Source organism: Loxodonta africana, chromosome 3 (assembly GCF_030014295.1).
Source record: "Loxodonta africana isolate mLoxAfr1 chromosome 3, mLoxAfr1.hap2, whole genome shotgun sequence".
Taxonomy (NCBI): Eukaryota; Metazoa; Chordata; class Mammalia; order Proboscidea; family Elephantidae; genus Loxodonta; species Loxodonta africana.
In genome coordinates, this window is record NC_087344.1 from 95,592,676 (window position 1) to 95,620,273 (window position 27,598).

General features: G+C 42.5%; 1 protein-coding gene across 1 annotated transcript in view; it reads left to right on the forward strand.

The window, feature by feature from the left end:
• C8A (complement C8 alpha chain) overlaps positions 1-27,598 on the forward strand; it is an 83,879-nt gene that overhangs the window by 7,906 nt on the left and 48,375 nt on the right. The window contains exons 2-7 of the mRNA XM_064282030.1: positions 4,428-4,521; positions 12,785-12,929; positions 14,970-15,117; positions 20,299-20,488; positions 23,598-23,798; positions 24,954-25,194. Coding sequence (XP_064138100.1) covers positions 4,428-4,521; positions 12,785-12,929; positions 14,970-15,117; positions 20,299-20,488; positions 23,598-23,798; positions 24,954-25,194 — 1,019 coding nt within the window. The remainder of the gene's footprint in view (positions 1-4,427; positions 4,522-12,784; positions 12,930-14,969; positions 15,118-20,298; positions 20,489-23,597; positions 23,799-24,953; positions 25,195-27,598) is intronic.

Genomic DNA, 27,598 nt, shown 5'->3' on the forward strand with positions numbered 1-27,598 from the left:
ATGAAAGAACTTCCTTTGCATGCTAAAGTATGATGGTGTCTACAGGAAAAGTAAACATCTGCTCAAGTAGCCATTTTTTTCAGGGAACACCATTTTTACTTAACAGAATAACTGCCAGGGAAGCTAGGTTTATTCAGGCTTAGGTATTTAGTAGGCATTACCTCAAAAATGAACAAAGTGAGCCTGTCAGTTTAAGGAAAACAAGCAGCAGGTGTTTGTTACCCATAACAAGATTTTAACTTTTAAACTTGAGAAAATAATTGGTGATATTAGAAAAATCGGTTTTTTTGTTTGTTTTTATATTATATAGTGAAACATGTCAATATTTGGTAGATAGGTGTAACTCAGGGAACCACTATTTTTCAAATTACCAATGCCTTACGTCACAAAAATTATCTGTGGGATAATTATCTATGAGATCCATTCAAAGTACACATAGACCAATGGATTTGGATGTAGTAGAATATAAAACAGTCATTAATATGCTTTCAGATTCCCCACTGCAACTAAGATTTAAGAAATTACTATTTATCAACTTTTGGTGAAGCATCAAAGAAGAACATTCCAAGTTATCTGAAAAGACTATTAAAACTCTCCTCCCTTTTCTGACTATATAACTGTGTGACGCTGTGTTTTCTTCATAGACTTCAACCAAAACAGCATATGGTAACAGATTGAATGTGGAAGTAGAAATGAAAATCTAAGTGTCTTCTACTAAGCCAGATGTTAAAGAGATTTGCAAAAATGTAAAACAATGACACTTTTCTCACCAATTATTGATCTCAGAAATGTTTTATAAATTTTTTTTTTTTACAGCAGCTTGTAATGGGCTTATTATGGTTATTTCTAAATGAATTAATAAATAATTTTTAAAAATCAATTTTGATTTTGAATTCTGTGACTATTGGTAGATATAACCCACTTAACGAGAGCTCTTTGACTGTATAAAGGGTTCCCGAAATTAAAAGTTTGAGAACCAATGTTAAGATAAGCATCATTTTCCTGACTGTCTCGTGGTTCCTTGGCTAGGGTTTCAGCCCAGGTGTCATCACTTATCCCAAGTAGAAGCTCACTGCATAATTGGCATGAGATTTGAAGCACTTTTTGTTTTTTCTGTGCTAGGGTGGTAATTGTACCAGTTAGCATGAGAGAGGCAGTCTGGCACTCAGAGGCTGTGGCCATGCTGGAGGTAATAGACAGTTTTCCCACTTTGCCCCTGGGTCAACCAGGCTTCAATGTTGCTGCAGCAGCTATGGTATTGTGGAAAGAGGCTAAGGCTTGGAGCCAGAAAGACCTGGGGCTTGTCCCCCTCCCTCTGAGCGACATTGGGCAAGCTTTTTAACTTCTGAGGAGGCAGCATGGGGTAATAGAATGTGGCCTTGGAGGCAGACCAATTTCCAGGCAAGGCTCTCATTCTTTGATTTCTGTTTTCTGACTTGTAAAATGAGGAAGCAGCAGCATGATGAGGGGCAGAAATGGGCTTTGCACCACCATGCAGATTAGGAAGAAAGCCTTGATGATCTATTTCTGAAAATTAGCCAGTGCCACTGGGAAGGATATTATGTTTGGTGAAGTAGAAGACCAGTGAGGGTGGGGAGTCTTGCCATGAGATGGATTTCACAATTCATTTGAATTTCGCCTTTACCTAGCTTATGACTTCAGGGTTCACTTAGTTTTTATGAATCTCAGCTGGTTAATTTTTATGAATCTCAGCTTTCTTATATACAATATAGGGCTAATACTATTTACCTCCTAGGATTGTTGTCGAAGTCATTAAAGGATAATCCATGCAGTGTCCTAGCATATAATAATAATAACCAGTCATTAATAAACACTTCCTAAGTGTAAGGCAAATTTCTAAGCACTTTATGGTAATATATAGTGGGTTTATTATTGTTATTTAAAAATAAATTAATAAAATAGAAATACTGTATGACCCAGCAATCCCACTTCTAGGAGTATATCTTTGAGAAATAAGAGCTGTTGCACAAATAGACATATGCACACACATGTTCATTGCAGCATTATTCACAATAGCAAAAAAATGGAAACAACCTACGTGCTCATCAACAGATGAATGGATAAACAAATTATGGTACATAAACACAATGGAATACTCTGAATGCTACACAACAATAAAGAACAATGGTGAATCTGCAAAACATCTCACAACATGGATGAATCTGGCATTATGCTACGTGAAATAAGTCAATCACAAAAAGACAAATATTGTATGAGACCACTATTATAAAAACCCAAGAAAAGGTTTACACAGAGATGAAAAACAATCTTTCCTGATTACGAGTGAGGGGAGTAGTGGAGAAGGGAAATCACTGACTAGATAGTGGACAAGTGTGATGTTGGTGAAGAATACTGAGTATACCATGGACTGCCAAAAGAACGAACAAATCTGTGTCGGAAGAAGTACAACCAGAGTGCTCCTTAGAAGCAAGGATGGCGAGACTGTGTCTCACATACTTTGGACGTGTTATCTGGAGGGATCAGTTCTGGAGAAAACATCATCTTTGATAAAGTGGTGGGTCAGTGAAAAAGAGGAAGAGCCTCAGCAACATGGGTTGACACAGTGGCTGCAACAATGGGCTCAAACATAACACAATTGTGAGGATGGCGCAGGACCAGGCAGTATTTTGTTCTGTTGTACATAGGGTCGCTGTGAGTCAGAACTGACTCAATGGCACCTAACAACGACAACAAGATGGTGGACAAGTGTTAACTTTAGTGAAGGGAAAGGCAGCATACAATACAGGGGAAGTCAGCACAACTTGCCCAAGGCAAAGCCATAGAAGCTTCAGAGACACACCAAAACACCTTGAAGGACCGAGTTACTGGGGCTAAGGGCTGGGGACCACTGCAACAGGGGACATCTAGGTCAGTTGGCATAACATAGCTGATAAAGAAAATGTGCTACATTCTACTTTGGTGAGCAGCGTCTGGGATCTTAAACACATGCGAGTGGCCATCTCAAATACATCTATTGGTCCCATCATGTTCTGAGCAAAGGAGAATGAGAAAACCAAAGACACAAGGAAAATATTAATCCGAAGGACTAATGGACGACATGAAACACAGCTTCCACCAGCCTGAGCCCAGGAGAGCTAGATAGTGCCTGGCTACCACCACCAACTGCTCTGACAGGGATCACAATAGAGAGTTCTGGACAGAGCAGGAAAAAATGTAGAGCAAAATGCAAATTCACACACACACACACACACAAAATTTCAGATTTACTGGTTTGACAGAGGCTGGAGGAACCCCCAAGACTACAATCCCTGGATACTTTGCTAACTCAGAACTGAAGCCACTCCCAAAGTCCACCTTTCAGGCGAAGTTCAGATAGGCCTATAACACAAACAATAACACACGCGAGGAATGTGCTTCTTAGTTCAATCAAGTATACGAGACTGAATGGGCAACATCTACTCAAAAGCAAATATGAGAAGGTAGAAAGGGACAGGAAATTTGTGCAAATGGACACGGAGAATGCTGGGTGGAAAGGGAAAGGTGGAGAGTGCTGACACATTGCGGGGATTGCAACCAGTGTCACAAAATAATTTGTGTATAATTTTTTAAATGGAAAACTAATATGTGTTGTAAACTTTCACCTAAACCACAATAAAATAAATCTTTAAAGAATTTCTTAGTTTTGATTTTTAATTCTGTGAATATCGACAGATGTAACCTACTTATAAAAACTCTTCGGAGTCCTTGTTAATTTGCAAGAGTATAACTCCATTAAAAAAAAGAAAAAAACTTACCATTTGCCATCGAGTCAATTCCGAGTCATGGCGACCCCGTGCGTGTCAGAGTAGAACTGAGCTCCATAGGGTTTTTAATTGTTGATTTTTTGGAAATAGATCACTAGGCTTTTCTTTCAAGGTGCCTCTGGGTGAACTTGAACCTCTAATCTTTTGGTTAACAGTTGAGTACATTAGCTGTTTGCACCAGCTGGGGACATGACCCCATTAGGTAATGTTATTGTGAACATAATTTTACAAGTAGGAAGGGTGTAGCACAGAGACATTAGTAACTTGCTCAGGATTTCAAAGCCAGCAAATGGCTAAGATTCAAACTCAGTCCTCTCACCTCAGATCCCACTGAGCTTACTGCTATTCTGGCTATTCAAAACATGTAAATTCTTCTCAGTATCCGGCTCTCTAAAATTAGAATAATTTGATCCTCATGGGATTGATGTAGGTTTGAAGAGGTAATTACATAACCCTCCAGCAGTATACCCATGTTAGTAGAGGTACAGTGACTGTTCAGACTCAGTGTGGCTATCAGCCATAGTATCCCTAATTTCTTATAAACTGGTTTTACTGGAAGGAAAATGTGCACAGCTTCCTTTTTTGCTTCAATCTTACATCTCAAAGTTGAGTGGGAGTCTTTCCTCTCTTCAGGAGACTAAGCCGGGCTGATCAACATTCCACCCCGACCGCAGTTGCCTGCCAGCTGAGCAGCTGGTCAGAGTGGACAGACTGCTTTCCATGCCAGAACCAAAAGGTAAGACACTTACAGTCACTTTTTGGACATTTTATATTTGATTTATGTATTAGGCATTTGAAAGGAGGTAAACATTGGGTTTATATGTCTAGCCACCACTCATCTGTCAGTTTGCCTTACCGTGGCAGCTTGTGTATTGTTGTGATGCTGGAAGCTCTGCCAACGGTATTTCCAATACCAGCAGAGTCACCCACAATGGACAGGTTTCACTGAAGCTTTCAGACTAAGACGGACTAGGAAGAAAGGCCTGGTGATCTACTTCTGAAAATTAGCCAGTGAAAACCTTACAGATCACAAGAGAACGTTGTCTGACTTGGTTGTTTTGAATACTTCATCGAGACAGATCAATTGCTGGAGGAGGATATTATGTTTGGTGAAGTAGAGGGCCAGTGAAGGCAAGGGTGAGACAGATTGGCACAAGAGCCATATCATGGACTTGAACATACTCAGGCTGAGGAAACATTTTATTCTGTTATATACAAAGTCTCCATGAGCTGGAGTTGACTCCGTGGCAGATTCTCTTTCTCTCTCTCTCTCTCTCCACGCATGCATGTTGCTTCTAAGCCTAGAGGTCTGCAGGAAATTGGCCTACAAATAGCTGTTTGGAAGTCACGGGCCCATGGAGGGTGGAACTTATTTTTACCTCTCCTGATTTTGTTTGTGAGGCGTTATTGGGCAAAGCTCCAAGGATATGCAGAAAACTGGCCTAGGCATGGACACATATATCTCTAATGGCTTCTCTGAGTCCTGGCCAATCTACTGTCCTTTAATGAGGGCCATCCAGAGGGGACTAATGACTTAGTAACAAACTGCCGAGCTGCCCATGACCTGGGCGGGTGCGGAGATAAACCAGAAAATGTGCAGAGGGCGTTCCTGAGAATTCCACTTTTCTGGCTTGAAAAACAGCCACATCCAGTGGACAGAGGCATGTCTAAGTGTTTTTGTTTTTTTTTTAAATAATATTTTATAGTGTTTAAGGTGAGAGTTTACATGGCAAATTAGGTTTTCATTCAACAATTTCCACAGAAATTATTCAGTGATGTTGGTTAGATTTTTCACAATGTGTCATCATTCTCATTCATTCCATTCTGGTTGTACCAGGTCCAGTACTCTAGTTTCCCTGGCCCCTTACATTCTCATCTTTGCTTTACTGTAATTTGACTTTTTATAAAGATTATTTTTTAAAGGGGCTCATTATTCACTGGTGATGTTCTTCCTTTTATAAGTGAATCTGTTCTTTAGCTAAAATCTAATGGTTTTAAGTGGTCCAAAATGCTCCCTAAACCCAGCTGCATACTAAGGGAAGGGGGCGGGGTGTGTGGGAGTGCTCTGCTCTGGCAGAGAGAAGTATTTTATCACTGACTTTGTTTAGAGTTGCTGGCTCATGGTAATAATAAAAAGCACACCAACTTTCATTCTGTTTTGTTATTGTTTTAAAGTTGTCTATGGACAACACATGCCCTTATTGGACGCACCCCAACCGGGATGCACCCAGGCACCCCCCTAACCCCTTGGGGTATCAGAACTTGAACCTTGTCTATTGGCGCACTACTGTCAAGTCCAAATATTTGTGCTTGCATTCTGTAGTTTAAAATCCTGGCTTTGCTCCTTGTTTACTGTGTTACTTTGGGCATTTTTAAATCCTCTCTGTGCCTCAGCTTCCTCATCTCTAAAATGGGCACAGTAATAGTACCTACTTCATAGAGTTATTGTGGGCATTAAATGAGTAATTCATGCAAAGCCGTTTTCATGGCACCTGGCACATAGTAAGTGTTCAATAAATGTTAGCTGTTTTTGTATTCACTATCTATGCCCTCCTCTTCAGCCCTATACCTGTTGTCTTGCATCAAGCCCTACTCTTCTCTCATGTGGGCTCTTGTAGGGTCTGCCGATGCCTGTCCTTCTTCAAGACCCACCCTCAGTGAGACACAGAGGTGCTCTGTGAATGCCTGATGTGTGGTTCAGGATCATAGAGCTTGTAGGTGGTAGAACCACTATTTGAACCTGATTTTTCAACTTCAAAGCCTGATGTCAATACTCTGCCCCTCCTCCATCTCTGAGAAATGCTAAAGAATCCTAGGTTGCATCTGCTTGAAAGTATCTGGCCCCCAAACTCTCCTTTTGCTCTGACATCCTGTATTCGTTTCCTGAGGCTACTGTAATAAATTACCACAAACTGGAAGACTTAAACAACAAAAACTTATTCTCTCACAGTCTGCATGCCAGAAGTCTGAAATCAAGGTGGTGGCAGGGCCATGCTTTTTCTGGAGGCTCCAGAGGAGAATCTATTCTTCGCCTCCTCCAGTTTCTGGCGGCTGTGGACATTCCTTGGCTTGCGGCCCCATCACCCATTCTCTGCCTGCATGGCCTAACTGCTTCCTCCTTTTCTGTAGTTTAGGATGTGTAGCAGGTTGAATAATAGCCACCCTACACATCCCAAGCCACATTTTTCTCATGTGCTGAAGTTTAGCAGTTAGCACAGGTGACTGACTTACAGTTTAAACCAGAATTGAATTGCTTCCTTGGTGACTCAAAAATATATGTATCTTGAAAGGATTATTTAAAATAATTAAATTTGGTTAATTATTTAAGTGAAAGGCCCTCCTAGTCTCATTTCTTTAATACGTTTCTCCCTCTCAAAATCATCCAAACAAAGATGTGCATTTCTGGAAAGAAACATTATCTACTAGCTGGGAAAGAAAATTGTGTCTTAATGATCCCTACCACAAGCAACAGCATGGAGAAGTCCCTGAGGGTGTGCCTGCACCAGCCTTTCTGCAGCACAATCTCTTCATTATCTGATATAAACCTAGAAAACAGGGAGCCAGTGGGAATGAACAAACATAGGAAGCACAGGAAGACCAAGACTGGCATTAATAGTCACCATTCATTAAACTATATCTACATACCAGGAACTCTGCTAATATTTTTGGTGAATTATCTTGTTCGACTTTCACAGTCAACTGTACATGATAGATATTATCATCTTCATTTCATAGATGAGAAAACTGGGGCTTTGGGGAGTGAAATAACTGCTTTTGTCACTAAGACAATGGCAGAGCATAGATTTAAAACATGGTTAGCCTGACTCCAAAGGGTCTATGGGCCTGACCACTCTGCTGACTCCCCCAAAGTATACTGGAGAGTAATAAGTGACACCAGTGCTCCCCTATTCCAGCTCCCACTCAGTCATAAATCCTTCGGCAGTAACCTAACAGTTGGCTGTAAGAACGATGATGGTGTTGGTAACTATTATCATTGAGTGTATACCAGGAACCAGGCAAAGTGCCAGTTTCTTTACACGGCTTATCACTAGTCTTCACAGTAACACTGTCAGATATATCCCCACTTTGCAGATAAGAAAACTGAGGGTCAGAGAAGTTAAGTAATAAGCTAGTGACACATACACAGTAAGCAGCAGAACTGGAATTCTAACCCAGCTTAAAATGGGGATCATAGTAACACTTAACCTCATCAATTTGTGAGGATTAAATGAGATGAAGAACATAAAGCAGCCAATAGTAAGCACTCAAAGTGTAAAGCCCTGGTCGCACAGTGGCTAAGAGCTTGGCTGCTAACCAAAAGGTCAGCAGTTTGAATCCACCAGCTGCTCCTTGGAAATCCTAGGGGGCAGTTCTACTCTGTCCTATAGGGTCACTATGAGCTGGCATTGACTCAACGGCAGTGGGTCGAGCACTTCAAAAATGGTAACTACCATCGCCATTATCATGTTGGTAACTATAGGTTTAAAAATCTGATGAACTTTTTCAAGAGTGAGAAAGAAAATCAGCTGTATGTTGATTTATTAATTACTCCTTTATTTACGGCACTGTGGGGCAGGAGTGTGGGTGGAACCTTAAAAAGCCCTGATATTATCCAGTTGGTCATTAATTATAACCTCCTCCCACAAAGTTTACAAAGCTCTCATTAACTGGAAGGCAGTGAAGGTAAATGGAAAGGTTTGATTTTCCCCTCTCCTTGCCACCTCTGCCCCTTTGCAAATGAGCAGTGAAGCAGGCAGAGGTGGGCAAGAGGAGGGGGGAAGCTGCACTTCTCAACTCATCCACTGGAATCATCTGGAAAAGACTGCATTGATAGGGTAATGATGTGGAAACCACTTCTGTTCACTTAGCACCCATGATATCCCGGGCACAGGGGTAGATGCTTCCTCATACGTTCTCTCACTTAGTTCTCACAACATCCTTACAAGGTAAGGTGTTACTACACCTATCCTATGCATAGCTCAGCACTTGCTTGCGGTCAGTTAGTAAGTGCATTTGGGATCTGGCATCTGAACCCAAGTGTAACTCTCATGCCCATGTTCTTTCAACTGTAGCACACAGGTGAAAGAATAATTAATAATTGTGATTCATGAGGTCATCTAGGTCAACCATTTTATTTTACAGATTTGGAAACTGAGGCACAAATAATGAAGTGTCTTGCTTGACATTACATACCAGTTCTGCCTAGTCAATCCTGACTCATGGCACCCATGTGCACCAGAGGAGAACTGTGCTCCACAATGTTTTTAATGGCTGATTTTTGGGAAGTAGATCTCCAGGCATTCTTTCAAAGGGACTCTGGAGGGACTGGAGCCTTTAACTTTTCAGTTAACAGCTGAGCACACTGACCATCTGTACCACCTAGGGACTCCTTCCGTAGATCGTTCTGGTCCTCAGGGGTCTCAATACCCTGCTTCAGGATGTTTCTTATCCGTTCTACTGCCTTCTTGACATCCTCCATGGTGCTGGCGGTAACCAGGGCATGAAGCGGCTCATCTGGCCATCTTTGCGTCCAACTTTCCTGTCTTTCACAGAGCCTTTCCCTCCGATCATAATTTTGGCGTTGCACTCCTTCTCTATGTTCCTCAGGGTGTTCCCTCTGGGCCCGATAAGCAGCCCCCCAAAGTTGATTTCTGGATACTCATCTTGTGGAATCATTACTTCGTCGCCCACACGTGTTGCTGGAGGTTTGTAATCTGCAGGTGGTTTGAAATCAGGGTTGAGCGCAACCATCTCCGTGATGAGGTTATGCTCCTCTTCCAGCTTTTTGCGCGTGCGGAACTCAGGGGTGGGTGTTAAGCCGCTTCCCCTCACTATTGTAGATGGGCTCAGGGGAAGGGGACCTGTCCTCAGGGTTAGGGGGGATGCCCAGGTCTCCTGTGCGCAGTTTACCAGTCTGGTCTTCTATCTGCAGTTGCACTGTATAAGCTCTTTCTTGTTCTCCAGTAAGTTCAGGAGGGATAACAGCAGGCATTCCTGGAATCACCGTCTTCTCTTCCATTGTCTCCTGGTTCCAGCGGCTCCTCTTCCGCTTCTTACTCAGGAAGTCCAGCGCTACGGTCGCCATGGCGCCCACGGGGCTGGCACTGGCGGCTCCTTTTCCTTAGCGGCGACGGCTTCTCCTTCCCGAATCTTGGGGTTGGGGGCACCCGACTGCGCTGCAGCGGCGCAGTCCTCTCAGGCGGCGCTAGACGCACAAAGGCAGAGGAGAGAGGGCGCCGCGGGGGCAGCCCGGGCGGCGGGGCGGGGCCTCGATTGGACCTGGCCAAGAATGGGGGTGAGGGCCGGGACCGGCGTCCTCCGATTGGCCGGTACCTAGCCATTCTCGATGCGCGCTGGGATTGGCCGAACTGTTAGGCTGAGAGAGGAAATGGCGGGGAAGCTTGGCGAGCTGGGGGGTGTCGCTGCATGCACTTCGCTTGTTACTGGCTGAAAGCAGAGAATACCAGAAGGATGTTTACCTGTGTTTTATTGACTATGCAAAGGCATTTGACTGTGTGGATCATAACAAACTATGGATAACACTGTGAAGAATGGGAATTCCAGAACAATTGTGCTCATGAGGAGTCTTTACATAGATCAAGAGGCAGTTGTTCAGACAGAACAAGGGGATACTGATTGGTTTAAAGTCAGGAAAGGTGTGCGTCAGGGTTGTATTCTTTCACCAAACGTATTTAATCTGTATGTTGAACAAATAATCCGAGAAGCTGGACTATATGAAGAAGAATGGGGCATCAGGATTGGAGGAAGACTCATTAACAACCTGCGTTATGCAGATGACACAACCTTGCTTGCTGAAAGTGAAGAGGACTTGAAGCACTTATTAATGAAGATCAAAGACCACAGCCTTCAGTATGGACTGCAGCTCAACATAAAGAAAACAAAAATCCTCACAACTGGACCAATGAGCAACATCATGATAAACAGAGAAAAGATTGAGGTTGTCAAGGATTTCATTTCACTTGGATCCACAATCAACAGCCATGGAAGCAGCAGTCAAGAAATCAAACGATGCACTGCATTGGGTAAATCTACTGCAAAGGACCTCTTCAAAGTGTTGAAGAGCAAAGACTTCACCCTGAAGACTAAGGTGCGCCTGACCCAAGCCATGGTATTTTCAATCACATCATATGCATGTGAAAGCTGGACAATGAGTAAGGAAGACCGAAGAAGAGTTGACGCCTTTGAATTGTGGTGTTGGTGAAGCATATTGAATATACCATGGACTGCCAAAAGAATGAACAAATCTGCCTTGGAATAAGTGCGGCCAGAATGCTCCTTAGAGGCAAAGATGGCAAGACTGCATCTTACATACTTTGGACATGTCAGGAGGGATCAGTCCCTGGAGAAGGACATCATGCTTGGCAGAGTACAGGGTCAGCAGAAAAGAGGAAGACCCTCAACGAGTTGGATTGGCACAGTGGCTGCAACAATGAGCTCAAGCATAACAACGATTGTAAGGATGGTGCAGGACCGGGCAGTGTTTCGTTCTGTTGTGGATAGGGTCACTATGAGTCAGAACCGACTCGACGGCACCTAACAACAACAACAACAGGGACTCCTGACATTACATAGGAAGGAAGAAATAGATCTGGGTCAGGAACTCACTTCTCTTGCTGCTCAAATCCTTGCTTTCTTACTTACCCACAAACTTTTTTGAAGTAAAGGTCTGTGGGCAAACCAAGGTAAGAGACAGCAGAAGTACTGGACTGCCCTGTCCATTATGAGACACTGTGTGGTTGCTATCCATACAGTATAATTTGAATTGTTATATTTCCTTATGGACATGTTTTACTTTCTCCGTTAGACTGTAAGCTTCTTGAAGGCGGGGATGGGGTTTCCTAAGTCTCTGAATATCCTAGTCTTCGACTTCCTCCTTCTACACTAGTGGCTGATACTATACACTACAGAGAAGACAAAACCATAAGACCACAGAGCCCAAAATTTTTGTGTATTTTTATTCCTTGTTTTCTTTAATAGTGTTTTTTTCATGTATAGTCAAGTGTGAACCTCAGGGCTCAGATGATATCTTCAGAGCTTTCTTTGTCTCTCTGTATCTTGGATGGGCTCTTTCCATATAGTAGGCAAGGTGACTGCTGGATGCCTACAAATCGCAGCAACTCCAGTGGAAAGAAGCTGTCTTTTCCAATAGTTCTGAAGGGAATTCCCCAGAGAGGACTGTGATTGGCCTGGATTGAGTTATGTGCCAATCTCTGAACCAACCATTGTATCTAGAAAGATTCTTTGGTTGGCCAGGCCTAGTTAATACCCACACAGCCTTATGATTGAGGGGTTGGGGTCAACCCCATCTGAACCTTATGAGAATGTCCCAGGAAAGAAGGGTGCAATGACCAGAAGAGATGCTGCAAGGTCAAAGCAACAGCTGCCTTCTACTAGTGCCTACTGTGTGCTGACCACAGGCCAAGTGCCAAGCATTTAAACCACAGTAAGATATGTTCCTTTATTCGCCACTCCATCCCCATCCTCAAATTGCTCATAGACTAGTGGGAGAGAGAGACACATAGCAAAATGATCAATCATGGACTCATATGACAAGTGCTAGGAGAGAGAGGAGAAAGGGGACCTGCAGAAGTCCAGAGGATGCTGCCTTTCTTAATTAGGGAAAGCTTTCCAGAGGAGGTAAAACATGAATCTTGAAAGATGAATAGGAATTAACTAGTTGAAAAAGGGGGAAGAGGGTGGGTAGAATAGAGGCCCTGCCTAGCAAGTAGGAAGATGCTTGAAATAATTGGTCCAAGCCTTTCATTTGATGTTTGGAGGCTGTATGCAGTAATCCAGCTGGTGATCATGCCACCTCTGTTTGAACATCACCATTTATGAGCACTCATTCCCTCCAAAGATAGCTTTGCAGGCAGTTCTCAATCATGAGACACTTATTCCTTATGGTGAGCTGAGACCTGCCTGCATATATCTTGGTTGATTGATTGACAATAATGTGTCTGTTTAAAAATCTGATTTAGTACCGATACAGGAGCCTTCTGCAGCCAAACAAGTTTGGGGGAGCCATCTGCAGTGGTGATGTCTGGGATCAAGCCAGCTGTCACAGTCCCTTGGATTGTCTAAGGCAGGCACGGTGTGGAGAGGATTTCCAGTGTAAGGAGACAGGTGAGTAGCCTTCCAGCGGGATAACAGCTGTGGCTGTCAGATCTAAAGTGCAGACCACTTACCCGGATAGCTTGTTGAGATGCAGGCTCCTGAGTCCTTCCCCCGAGCTTGTCAATCAGCAGGTTTGGGCTGGGGCCCTAGAAACTGCATTTGAAGTACTTGCATCCCAAGTAATTTTGCTGCAAGTTTGTAATAACACTTGTTTGATTCATTTAGTAAATGTACATTTCACAGTTTAGGAGCACTCTTTCCCTCAAAAGACATTTCACTCGTTCATCTGTTAATTTAACAAATATTTACTGGGCATATATTATGCGCTGGTAACACAGAGATGAAAAAATTAAGGTGCCTCAGGTCATGGTAGCTCCATAGGCACATCCATACTCCCTGAGGGACCGAATTGCTGGCTGAGGGCTGTGGGGACCATGATCTCGGGGAACATCTAGCTCAATTGGCATGACATAGGTTATAAAGAATATGTTCTACATTCGACTTTGGTGAGTAGTGCCTGGGATCTTAAATGACTGTGAGTGGCCATCTAGGATACTCCACTGGTCTCACCCCTTCAGAAGCAAGGAAGAATGAAGAAAAATAAAGATACAAGGGAAAGATTAGTCTCAAGGCCTAATGGACCACATCTACCACAGCCTCCACAAGACTGAGTCCAGTACAACTAGATGGTTCCCAGGTGCCACCACTGACTGCTCTGACAGGGATCACAATAGAGGGTCCCAGACAGAGCTAGAGAAAAATGTAGAACAAAATTCTAACTTAAAAAGAAAGACCAGACTTGCTGGCCTGACAGAGACTGGAGAAACCCAGCTCAGTAATGAGGTCACTCCTGAGGTTCACATTTCAGCCAAAGATTGAACAGGCCTGTGGAACAAAACAAAACTAAAGGGGCGCACCAGGCCTGGGCATGGACCGGCAGACAGGAGGGAACAGGACAGCTGGTAATAGGAAACCCAGGGTTGAGAAGGGAGAGTGTTGACGTGTTGTGGGGTTGTTAACCAATGTGATATAACAATGTGTATACTAACTGTTTGATGAGAAACTAGTTTGTTCTGTAAACCTTCATCTAAAGTACAATAAAAAAGAAAAAAAAATTAAGGTGGCTCACCTGCAGGCACTGTTAGTCTGTTGGGGAGAGAGTCCTGCTGCTGTGTGCCGTTGAGTTGGTTCCAACTAACACCAACCTCACGTGACACTGTGGACCTGCCCCGTGGTTTCCTAGGCTGAAATCTTTATAGGACCAGATTGCCAGGTCTTTCCTCCTGTGGAGCTGGTCGGAGGATTTGAACCGCCAACTTATTGATTAGGATCTGAGCGCTTAACCATTGCACCACGACGGCTCCTGGGAGAGAGTCCTACTGGAGTCAATTACAATATCATGCAATAACAGCTGTGATTGGTGTATGTACGTGGTTCAGTGGGCCTCTGTAGAAGTGGGTGTCCAGATCTGCTCTGGACAGCCAGTGTAGGCTTCAAAAAAGTACTTGCGCTACAACTTGAAAAATGGAAGAAAAAAAAGAGGTTTCTGGGAAATAGGGAGAAAGAACGAGAAAAAGCATGGCAATTCAGGGGCTTGCAATTGACCAGAATAATTGCAGTGTCAGGACTTTGGAAAGCGAGGCAGGTGATGAGGTCATTGAGGTAACCAAGGGCCAGAAGAGAAAAGCCCTTTGTACCAGACTGTGACATATGGAAGAAGAGCAATGGGGAGCCAAGGAGCATACAGAACAGAGGTTGGTATGGCTAGATTGGCATCTTAGAAGACCACTGGGGCTGCAATGGGAGAGTGGATTAGAGAGGGAGAGAGGGGTAAGGCACTCACTGGAAGGCTACAGGTAGGAAATCAGGAGGCTGGAAGGAAGGCAGGGACAGTGAGATGGAGAAGATGGAACAGATTTAAGGCAATTTCAGGGTGGGACTGATGGGCAGGATTTGGCGACTATAGATGTGGGTCATGAGGGAGAAGGAAGAGTCCAGGGAGGGGCTAGAAGAATCCCCAGCATCTCTCTCCCTCTCTCTGTCTCTCAGGTCGCTGCCTAAAACGCCACCTTTTGTGTAATGGAGACAGGGACTGTCTTGATGGCTCTGATGAGGATGACTGTGAAGATGTCAGGGTCATTGACAATGACTGCAGCCAGTATGACCCGATTCCAGGATCAGAGAGAGCAGCCTTGGGGTGAGTCATTGCCTCAGCTTAGGGGAGGGAGTGATTTGTCTTCCATCATGAGTATTAGTTTTAGGGAAAAAAGGAGGCCTTTCTGTCCGGCAGCTCTCGCTGTTCCCCTAAGGTGACTGTGCACGCCTGCCCAGGTGATATTACTCATGCTTTCCCCTCTACATCTCTGCCTGGAGGGTCCTCCTCTCCTTTCACGCCCCCATACTCTGCTGACCATCTCCTCAATCCCCGATTCCTTTTCCAAGGCCCATTTAAGAAGCCATATCTTCCATGATACCCTCTCTGAACCAAGTTCACTTTCTAATAGGACTGTTGGCATTCTGTTTTACACTATAGCAGCTTGTATAACCAGGGCTAACAGTGTGATGGAGTACCTGGGTGATGCCTTGGAAGAAAAGTCTGGTGATCTATCTCCAAAACATCAGCCATTGAAAACCTATGACACACATTTCTACTCAGACACACATGGAGTTGCCATGAGTCAGAATTGACTTGACAGCAACTGAAAATGGTAACAGTGTGATACAACACAAAGAAAATAAGCTTTGGGGTGTGACAAAGAGGGGTTTCAACCCCCACTTTGCCATTGCTTACTTAAGCATCCTAGTCTACACTTTCTTCATCTGTGGAGATTAAATCATCCTTGGTTCTCACTTCTCTTCATCATGTACCTCATGTTTGAGGCCAGTTCCTTGGATGCATCATGTGCTTTAGTTCTTTCTGGAATGTTCGTCTCATAACCTGCCATCACCTCTTCAGGAAGCCTTCTTGACACCCACCTCTGCTTGATCTGTCTAGGCTGACTTGGTCCCTCCTATTGCTCCCAGAGCCCCCTGTGTCCTACTATCTCAAATATTTATCCACTAGAATTGGAACATCTGTTGAAGCATCCAACTGCCCAGGCCAAGAATTTCTGGAGAAATCTGCCTTTTCATCTCTACTTTATTGTACCCAGTACAGGATCTAGTTCATTAGTTTCCTGTGTTGTTAGTTTCCTGCTGCTCTGATTTTGTGGGTCCTGTCCCCTAACTTGAATGTCAACTCTTTGAAGGCAGAGTCTGCCTTTCACTCATCTTTTATATCCCCTCGGCCCTTATGTCCGAGCCTGTCCTTTAATAGCCTCTCACTGAATATTGGTTGAATCAAAACAAATCAATACGACTAGCCAAGTCATTATATGAGAAGACTCAGTAATTGTCACAAGTGACCCAGCCTTGTTGCAGCTCACTCAGGTCAGGTAAGGGTGAGGTTGAATGCAGCTCTCATTCATTGTGGTTTAACGGCAATGAGATCACAGCCCACCCACATGGTGGGATTGAGTCCTGTAAATGACATAGCCACACACATATCAAAAAAGGTCAAATTCTTTTTCTTTCAGACCAATCAAAGGGGGCTGTTGTTGATACTGAAATTTACTTTGGAATGAACAGAGTAGAAGCATGAAATATTGAGCCAAAAAATAAATCCTTTCTTACTGGCAAAAATATCCCGGACTACATGACCCTGCTCTTGTGTGAATCAACCAGAAGCATTGAAATACACTTCCTGAATCGTAGACCTTTGCCCACAGTGAGCACGGAAGTAGGAGAATGAGCCCGCCTCCACTCCCATCCGTTGCCATTTTGACGGTTCTTCTGTTCATCTCAAGAGCTCACAGACCTTTCTTAATAATCTTATTTTTTTCTAATTTAAGATCCCACAGATTTTTATTTTTATTTCTTGTTATAGATACTTCTATATGTTTAAGGTAAAACTGAAAGTCTCTCTTCACCTTCCCCACTTAGGCCCCACCCAATCACTCTCCCTCCCTTCCCTCGCTAAAGGTGATCTCTGTTAACTGTTTGGTGTAGGGACTTCAAGACCATTTGAAAAATGTAATTTGGTGTAAAATAAACTAATATATGCAAGTATACTGTACCTGTGTGTAATGTATAATACACATAGGTATATTTTACATAAATGTGATCATACTATATATACTGTCATGTGACTTGCTTTTTTCACTTAATATATCTTGAAGATTTACCCCCATATTTCTACCTTTTTCTTCTAAGCATATATTATTCTATAATGGGGATCAGTAAACTATGACCAGTAGGCCAAATCTGGCTTGCTTTCTCGTTTTATAAATAAAGTTTTATCGAAAGACAGCTTTTGCCCTATAATGGCAGAACTGAGTAGTTGGGAAAGAGACCTAGAGATTGCAAAGCCTAAAATATTAGGTACCTGGCCCTTTACAGGAAGGTTTGCTAATCTCTCTTCTATATATGACTATATGATCATTTATTTGACTGTTTCCTATGAAAGGATAATTAGGTTTTTCTCATTTTTTCCTCTTATAAATAATGCTCTAATGAACATTCTTATACACATGTTTTTGTACACATGTATGAGTATTTCTGCATAGTAGATTTCCAAATAGTAGACTTTCTTTGACCATGCCTTTTTCTTTTCATTGTTTCTTTTGTAGCCAGTTTCTCTAGATACACATAGGCTTTACTTACACTTAGAGATTATAGTGCAACTTAGGGTTTATTGTTCCTTTGAGTTTTTGTCTGGCCCATTTGAGAGCTTGTATTTATAAGCTATAGACAGAAACATGTTCAGTAGATGGAAAGATAGAAACTGCAGGATAGAGGAAAATGAAGAAGCCCAGATTTTAGTGTAAAAAAAAACTCAGGGAAAAAAAATTCAGCTGTGACCAACAGTATAAGAAAGTTAATTTTTCTGAGGTTCAGTTTCTGCATTTGCAAAATTGTCATGAAGCTGAAAGCTAATGTATGTTAAATGTCTGGCAGAGTTTGTATTCTATTCATCGTATCACTTCTACTAATAGGAAGAAAGAGAAGGAGGTAGGAAGAGAAGAAGGAAGTTAACGTACGTTGAATTCCTACTGTATGCTGGGGAACTCTCTATTTATCCTTATTCTTCTGAAATAGGTTATATTCATAGTTTATTTCCTGCTCACTTTCTGCCTTGTGTCTTTCAGGCACATGCTAAGTGGTATGCCAAGGGTGATCAATGAATGCCATGGGAACACAGAGGAGGGAACAACTAAGTCTGTCCAGAGTAATCAAAGAAGGCCGCACAGAGGCGGCAACTTTTGAGTTGGATCTCAAAGGCTAAGTAGGAGTTTGACAGGCAGAGACAAGCAATAATTTTATTATCTATAACATAAGAGGCTTAAATTATCCTCTTGGAACTTTTAGCCAACTCTAAATATTTTTGTTCAGTTAATTTTCCCTTTTTAGAAAGTTAAAACTCTATCTTACCCTATGAATATTATTTTATTTTTTTCTGTGGCCTAAACATGGAACATGGACAGATATATTTGATATATTCTGAAGAGGAAAGTATGGGAAAATATTTTTGGAAGGGTATGGGCTACGGGAAGGGAAGTATCTTGTTGAGTGCCTAGCACGTACTCTCAACTTTGCTTGTGCTTTCATATTCTCATTAGACTTCACAAAAACCATGAGCGATGTTGTTATGTCTGTTCTTCAGACAGGAAAGTGAGCTTCAGAGAAGTTCTAGAAATTGTCCAAAGTCACATAGCTAGTAAGTGGTAGAGCTGGAAATTAAACAGGAGTCTCCCTGGCTTTCAAACCGTCAGTCCTTCCATATCTCTAAGACTGCCTCTAAGACAATGACCTCTCTGAGGCTTAGACTCCATCTTAGCACTATGAGTTACCCCACATTTCAAAACTTATCTTTTAGTAGTAGAACATTTTTCTGAAATAATGACAATAATGACATCAACAACGAAACATTTATTGTGTACTTAATCTACGTTAACAACCGTTATGATTTCTTTACATGTTTTAACTCATTGAATCTTAGAATTAGCTTATGAGAGATAGTGTTATTAACTGATTTTTTTTCACAGCTTTTTTGAGATGTAGTTTATAGATCTAACAATTCACCCAAATAAAGCCTACAATTCAATGATTTTTAGTATATTCACAGACATGTGCAACTATCAACACAGTCAATTTTAGAATATATTCATCATTTTAAAAAGAAACATCTTTTGCTAGGATCCTCCAACCCATTCACCCTTGACTTGGTCTTAGAGAATCACTAAACTATTTCTTATCTCTATAGATTTCTTTGTTCCAGATATTTTATATGAATTGAATCATATAATACGTGGTCTTTTGTGCCCGGCTTCTTTCACTTAGCAGAATTTTTTCAAGGTTCATCCACGTTGTAACATGAATCACACTTCCTTACTTTTTATGGCCAAACAATATTCTTTTGAAGGGATATACCACATTTTGTTCACCCACTCTTCCACTGATGGGCATTTGAGTCGTTTCCACTTTTTGGCTATTGTGAATAATGCTGCTAAAAACAACAGCGTACTAGTTTTTATGTGGACACACATTTACATTTCTCTTGGGTCTATATCTGGGAGTAGAGTTGCTGGATCATGTAGTAACTTGTATGCTCTTTTCCAAAGCAGCTGCACCATTTTACATTCCCCCCAGCAGTGTCAGAGGATTTTGATTTCTCCAAATTTCACCAAAACTTGTTATTATGTCTTTTTGTTTCTGTATTAATTGCTTTTTGTAAATGACTAAACTGACACACAGAAAGGTTAAATGATTTGCCCAAGGTCACACATGTGGTAGAGCTGAGAAATGGGCTCAGTCTGGCTTCTGTGCCTGAACTCTTGATCACTGTACAAATTGTCTTTCCAATTTATTCAACAAATATTTAGGTGTGTCTCCTATATGAGAGGAAACCCTGGTGGTGTAGTGGTTAAGAGCTATGGCTGCTAACCAAAAGGTCGGCAGTTTGAATCCACCAGGTGCTCCTTGAAAACCCTATTGTGCAGTTCTATTCTGTCCTACAGAGTCCCTATGGGTTGGAATTGACTTGACCGCAGCAGGTTTGGTTTTTGGTTTTCCTATATGGGAATACTGTTTTAGATGCTGAATGGAGCTTTCTGGCTGCTGTGCTTGAAGGGAAACTGTAGGCCCCATGCCCAGCCTACTCAATCTCCCACTGTTGCCCAAAGTGGCCCTTAAGGTACCCCTAGGAATCCTCGGGCTCCACAGAACATGGTTTGAGAAACAACTGCTTGAACCACTTACCATGACATCTTCCAGAGGATAACATTCTGTGCTGTCTTGGCCATTCCAATGCTCTCTCCCAGAAGTCACCTTTTCAATTTAGGTATAATATCCTGACCCAGGAAGAAGCTCAGAGCGTGTACGACGCCAGTTATTATGGGGGCCAGTGTGAGACAGTATACAATGGGGAATGGAGGGAGCTTCGATATGACCCCGCCTGTGAGCGTCTCTACTATGGAGACGATGAGAAGTACTTTCGGAAACCCTACAACTTTCTGAAGTACCATTTTGAAGTAAGTCTGAACAGGGATATTCACAGGCTGCTGTAGGGTGGGTGGCAGGGAGGGAAAGGCCTGTTGAGGGAGATGCCTTGCTTTGGGAGCTTTTATTTCCAATAGAGCTTGTTGGCGACTTCAAGCCCTTTTTCACCTGCCTCTATGGATACTCTGTGTGGAAGGGTGCTGAGAGGCAAGGGCAGGGCCAGTGACAGGGATAATGTAAATGTGGCCACCCACTTGATGAATCTTAGCTCCTATTTCAAAATTAATAGAATAGATCTGGGGTCTTACTCTGTGGGCTGCAAGTCAGAAGATCTATATCCAAGTTGTGGCTCTGCTAGAATATAGCTATATGATATCTTGAGCAACTCACTCCCCTCCCTGGGCCCCAGCTTCCTCATCTGTAAAGTGGAGGTAGGAGAGAAGATGGCTGGGCATGGTTCTGAGATCTATGCCCCTACTTTAGCAAGGGCAGCTCCACACTGATCACTTCCATATCTTGGTCTTCATATTATTTTGTTTGAAGAAAGGATTCTGCTGCTTAAAATGCTTGCAAATTTTTGATGGTCCCTAAGCATCCCTCCATCTCTGATGTGCTGTGGTCTCCTGGTCGCATGAAGCCATGGTGGTGAAGTGGTTAAGAGCTCGGCTGCTAACCAAAAGTTTGGCAGTTGGAACCCACCAGCCCAGGTGGCTCAGGATCAGTACCAGAGCCTGTTCATGGCCATTCATTTCTATACCTCTCATCCCTTGAGTGTGAGGGCCATACAACAAACTTCACTGAGTGTTTACTGTGTATCTGGTCCTCTACTTCCACATAAATTCTCCCATTTAATCCTCCTTACAACACAATGGGTTAGCTGTTATCATTGTTGCATTTTAGAAATTGAGAAACAAACAAAAACAACAAAAAAATAGACTTAGACCAAGAAAGTGTTGGGCTCAGAGTGATACTGCCGTAGGTGGCAGAGACAGATTCAAACCCAGACCTGCCTGAACCAAGCCCAGTCCATCCTTCCGTACAGGAGACCCGGCTTCGACTCCCAGCCAGTGCACCTCATGCTCGGCTACCGTTCATCTGTCACTAGTGGCGTGCATGTTGCTATGATGCTGCATAGGTTTTAGTGGAGTTTCAGGACTAAGACAGACTAGGAAGAGAGGCCTGATAATCTACTTCCAAAAATCAGCCAAAGAAAACCCTATAGATCATAATAGTCCAGTCCACAACGGATCATGGGGATGACACAGGACTGGACAGTATTTTGTTCTGTTGTGTACAGGGTCACCATGAGCCAGGAACCAACTTAACAGCTGCTAGCAACAACAACATATATCATTTAGAAGGGAGGATATTTATTTACATATTATATTTATAGAAGGAGATGGCAGGGTTCCAGGATTCTGAGCAATTATCTAGTCAGAGCCTCCCTCCCCTCAAGTTTCTCAAGAGAAATAGATTGACATAGGATAAGCCAGTCTTATGGAGTCTGTTTTTAAGATATTTGCCCTCCCTACACACACATCCCATATGAGGCCTGTGGTAAGCCAAGCTGGAACATGCAGTCACATCATTTTTCTAAGCTTGAGGCAGGTCCAGGGCCTCTGTGTCAGTCACGATAGACTAGGTTACACTGTGTTAACAAGGAAATCATCAGTTCTCAGTGGGTTAAAACAACAATGTCTTACATATGGTACTTGCTCACCCTGAGATGGAAAGAAAACAGATCACCATTAGACACTCTGGGACCCAAGCTAATGGAGGCTCCATTTCCACACACGCCCTCACAATTGCAGAGTGAACCACTCAAGGACTCTTAAGACTTGCTTAATTGGCTGGAGCAAGTCACGAGACGATACCTGAGTTCAAGTGGCAGAGAAATGTAACCCCATTGTGTGCCTGAAATGAAATAACCAAACATTTGTGAACAACACTAAAGCGTACCGCTGGCCAGAACATGGATGATCTGAAAAACTTCCTTTATCCCTTTCCTCCCAGATTCACCCTCAGACTTGGCCTTCTAGATCTCACCATTGCAGAGGCAAGCATCCTGCCCTACAGGAAGGATGTTGTTGTCATTAGATGCTGTCAATTTTTAACTCATAAGAACACCATGTGACAGGGTAGAACTCCCCCATAGGGTTTTCTAGGCTGTAATCTTTATGGGAACAGATCACCAAGTCTTCCTCCCGCAAAACTGCTGGGTGAGTTCAAACCACCAACCCTTCGGTTACTAGCAGAGTGCTTAACTGTTGAGCCACCAGGGCTCCTTCAGAAACAGGGTAGATAAGCCAGCCATAACAAAGTCCAGGCCCACAACGATATAGTATTTTATCAGAACCATCTTTGTATGCATCTGTGTGTGTAAATAAGTATTTTAGCAATGCTATGACCATTTTTTTATGACCATATTGGAAACCCTGGTGGCATAGTGGTTAAGTGCTATGGCTGCTAACCAAAAGGTCAGCAGTTTGAATCCACCAGGTGCTCCTTGGAAACTCTATGGGGCAGTTCTACTCTGTCCTCTAGGGTCACTATGAGTCGGAATCGACTCGACGGCAGCGGGATGACCATATCAGTGGAGCCCTGGTGGCGCAGTGGTTAAGATCTATGGCTGGTAACCAAAAGGTTGGCAGTTTGTATCCACCAGCAGCCACTTGGAAACTCTATGGGGCAGTTCTTCTCTGTCCCATAGGGTCACTATGAGTTAGAATCGACTCAGTGACAACTGGTTTGGCTTTTGGTTTTTATGACCATATCGAAGGAGTACTTACATGATACAAACAGTCGAATGCTCAACTACTAACTGAAAGTTTGGTGATTTGAACTCACCCAGAGGTGCCTCAGAAGACAGGCCTGGCGACCTGCTTCCAAAAGGTCACAGCCCAGAAAACCCCATGGAACAGCTCTACTCCTCAGGCTCAACAGCAACTAACAACAACAACATGTCCATATTGAGGACACTGCTATATTTTCTGTATTTTAGCAAATAATCAGATGCCTGGATTAGTCTTTTAATGGGATCCTTCACAATGATGAAACTCTAGATATTTTACAAAGCAGAGATATAAATATTGAATGGAGGCTCTGTGTGCACAAGGCTAACTTCTGTTTGTTTCTTTCCAGGCCCTGGCTGATACAGAAATCTCCTCAGAGCTCTATGATGATGCAAATAGCCTTCTTTCTGAAGTAAAAAATGAAAAGTCTAGGTCATGGGGAGTGACCCTTGGCATAGGCTTTAGCAAAATCCCGATAAATGTGGAAGCGGGTATAACTGGATCGAAATACTCTGCATTCTTGAAGAAGTTAGACCAGTATAATGAGAAGGTATTAAAACATAATGCCTGTGTCTCCCAGTATTCCATAATCTACACTGAACACGTATTACCTTAATTGCATTAAAAAGTACAGTAGTAATTGAACCTTAATTTGCTTGTGTAATTGGAAATGTCTGATCACTGGTAATAATGTTTGTTTTTCTTATTACGCTTTTGCACACAGAATCATCACAAAGGGAATAAAATTGAATGATAAGATGAGAGCTCTTATCACTGCACAGTATCCTTTTTCATGGTTACCTGGAGCATATAGGGAAGTACTTAGAATGGTAACATGTTAAAGAGAAACAGCCAGGCCCTCCAAATTAGACTTGGAAGAATGCTAAAGCAAGCCTTGCTTTACCAAATAGGTAGGAGGGCTGGCATGTGCAATAAATTCCTGAGGAGTCAGGAAATGCTTCCTTGAGTAGGAGACATCTATCTAAGCTGAGTTCCAAAGATGAGTACAAGATAGACAGATGAAAGGAGAAAGAAGTTGACCAAAGTGTGTTCCAGGCATGGGAACAGCACGTGCAAAGGCCCAGAGATGGGAATATTCCTCACAAAAATTTGGGATTGAAAGGACTTCAGCTGGCTGAAGCACAGAGTGGGAAGAAAAGTGAGGATTGATGAGGATGGAAAGGTAATCAGGGACTGGAGAAATATTTATTGAATTGGTTCAAAATCTTACCAGGATTTCTCAATAACATTGATCTCAGGACTGTGGCTGTAGTTCGGGTTCAAAAAATTATTTTGGATGATGAAAATAGAGTTATAAAATTAGTGGTTAAGTGCTGGGCTACTAGCCTTAGCTTACAGGTTTGAGTCCACCCAGAGGCACCTAGGAAAGAAGGTCTGGTGACCTACTTCTGAAAAATCACCATTGAAAACCCTGTGGAGCACACTTCTATTCTGACATACATAGGGTAGCTATGAGTTGGGGTCTACTCAATGGCAATTGGTTTGGTATGTGCTTTATATATATAAACTTTGGTTTTCTGCTTTATATATATATATATATCATATATTTATATAAATATCAGATATATAAATATGTAAATACATGTATATTTCACTCAACTACTAAATGTTGACCTTTTGTATAATCTCCTATGTATACTTTCTTTGTTCTTTTCCCTCATTCAATGGCTGTTGTCGTTGGCAGAAATACGGCTTTATCAGAATTTTCACCAAGGTGCAGACTGCTCATTTCAAGATGAGGAGGGACAACATTGTACTGGATGAAGGAATGCTGGAAGCATTAATGGAGTTGCCGGAGCAGTACAATTATGGCATGTACGCCAAGTTCATCAATGACTATGGCACCCATTACATCACGTCTGGATCAATGGGTGGCACTTATGAATATATTCTGGTGCTTGACAAAGAACGTATGGAATCATACGGTAAGCAGAGCGGGAACCTTATGCACACAATGACCAGCACATATACCAGGACGTGGTTTGCAGTTTTCTGAGCCTGACTTTGCACCATGCGTGATCTTAATTTCTTATTCATGACAACCGTACAAGAAAACATAAGTATTATTATTTCTAGGGAATTGAGATGCAGAAGGGTGAAATGACTAGCTAATAAGTGCTACAAACAGGATTTGAACTCAGACTTGTCTGTCCCCCCAAATGATAGGGTTTCTATTACATTACAGTTGCCTCTTTAATAATAATGAATCTATGAGATCTTGTTACTCAGAATGTTAAAATCAACATTTATATGTTGATTCTCAGTTAATGGAGTCACCATCCAATCAGTCATTGAAGCAAGAGACTTAGAGTCGCCCCACGTTCCACCTTCTCCGAAAGTGAGCCCTATAGATCTTCAAGGCCTTTCAATTCTCTCTCCTGGACTGCTCTCGTCCAGCCCTTGTTCTCATCTCCACTCCTAAGTGGTAGGTAGTCCCTGCCTTTCAGTTATTACCGCCTCACCTCCTGAATGGTCTCTGCTGGCGGGCTCACACCTTACAATCCATCCTTGACAATTGCCACCAGAGTGGACTTTCTACTCCACAGACCCAACAATATCACTTCCTTGCCTAATATTCTGTATGGCTAAGACTAAAGTCTGAACTCCATAGCATGGCATCAACAACCTTCAAATGGTCTCCCTGCAACCTACTTAGAATACTGGATCTCAAAGTGTGAACTTGGGACTGACAGCATGAGCCTCACCTGGGAACTGGTTAGAAATGCAAATTATCAGGCCCTCATCCCAAACCTACTAAGTCAGAGACTCTGGGAGGAGGGACAGCAGTCTGGGTTTTAACAAGTCCTCTGGGTGATTCTGATGTCCACTACAGTTTGAGAACCACCGACCTAGTCAGTGAATGAGTAGAAGGTGCCAGATTTATCCGTATTTCAAAGCCAAGTTCAAATTTCTCATTCCAAGAGGTTCCTCTGACTGTACTTCCTAGGCTGCCCACTCACTTTCTTCAACACATTCATATATGTTCCAGCCCCTTTAGTTAAAAAACAACTTTCCAAATGTTATTATTTTTCTTCTTATCTAGATAGTAAGATTCTTGAAAGCTAATGTCCGTTTGACACTTTTCTGTGCCTTCAGCATTCAACACAGGCCTTAATACATAGTGACTATGCAAAATAAGAGTGGGAGTTTGAACCGAAAAACCAAACCTGTTGCCATCGAGTCAATTCCAACTCATAGTGACCTTATAAGACAGAGTAGAACTGCCCTGTAGGATTTCCAAGGCTGTAAATCTTTACCGGAGCAGACTGCCACATCTTTGACTCGCGGATTGGCTGGTGGATTTGAACTGCTGACCTTACGGTTAGCAGCTGACTGCTTAACCACTGTGCCACCAAGCGTCCTAAAAAAAAAAAAAAAGGGATAGAATATAAAATAGCATAGAGGATTGTAGGCAGTGAAATTAAGTTATTGTTTCAAGAAACTTTTTCCAGTTAAATAAATAGATGTATAATGTTCCTTGTCATGATATAAAGTAGATCAACCTTGAAAACATTATGCTTAGTGATATAAGTCAGTCACAAGAGGACAAATATGATCCCACTTATATGAAATATCTAGAATTGACAAGTGTATAGAGATCAGAGTTTATTAGTGGTTACCAGCGGTGGGCGACAGGGAGGGGGAAAGAAAGACACAATGCTTAAGGCGGCGGGTAAGGGTGATGACTGAGCAGCAGAATGGGCACACGGATCCGCACGTGTAATGACTGTTGAAATGGCAAATGTTTTGCTACCTATACATTTACCACACACACACACACACACACAAATAAGTAGCTTACTATGAATCAACGTAAAAAAAAAATGTTTTGAAATACTTCAGTGGATCTTTTTAGAACCTTTCATAAATGTGGGGAAGATAAAAGAACTCAGATGTATTGAATAGCTACTAGGTTCCAGCTGCTGTGGTATATATTCTCATTTCATTTTCTGGACAACACTTTGAGGTCAGTGTTAACCCAGTTTTAACTACAGACAGCTGAGGCTCATCAAGGCGGTGACTTCTTTGCCCAGGGCTGCAGGAAGCTAGTGTCAGAGCCTAGGACCTTTGGTCTTTCCACCACGTGGTCCTGGCATAGCTTCTCCTTTGGCCTCCTGTCTCTGGTGTTGGATTACTAATTAATTGCCTGGGGTATCTGGTGGCCCCTCCTCTTTAAAATCGGTGAGCCAGAAATGGGCTTCCAATGTGATTAATATTCAAAAGGAGCCCACCAACAAATTGTCCCAGGGATAATTACCTCAGTTCTGTTTATAGAAAACCATATGTCGATAATAGCACAATTTGCTATTTGTGAAGAGCTGATTTTCT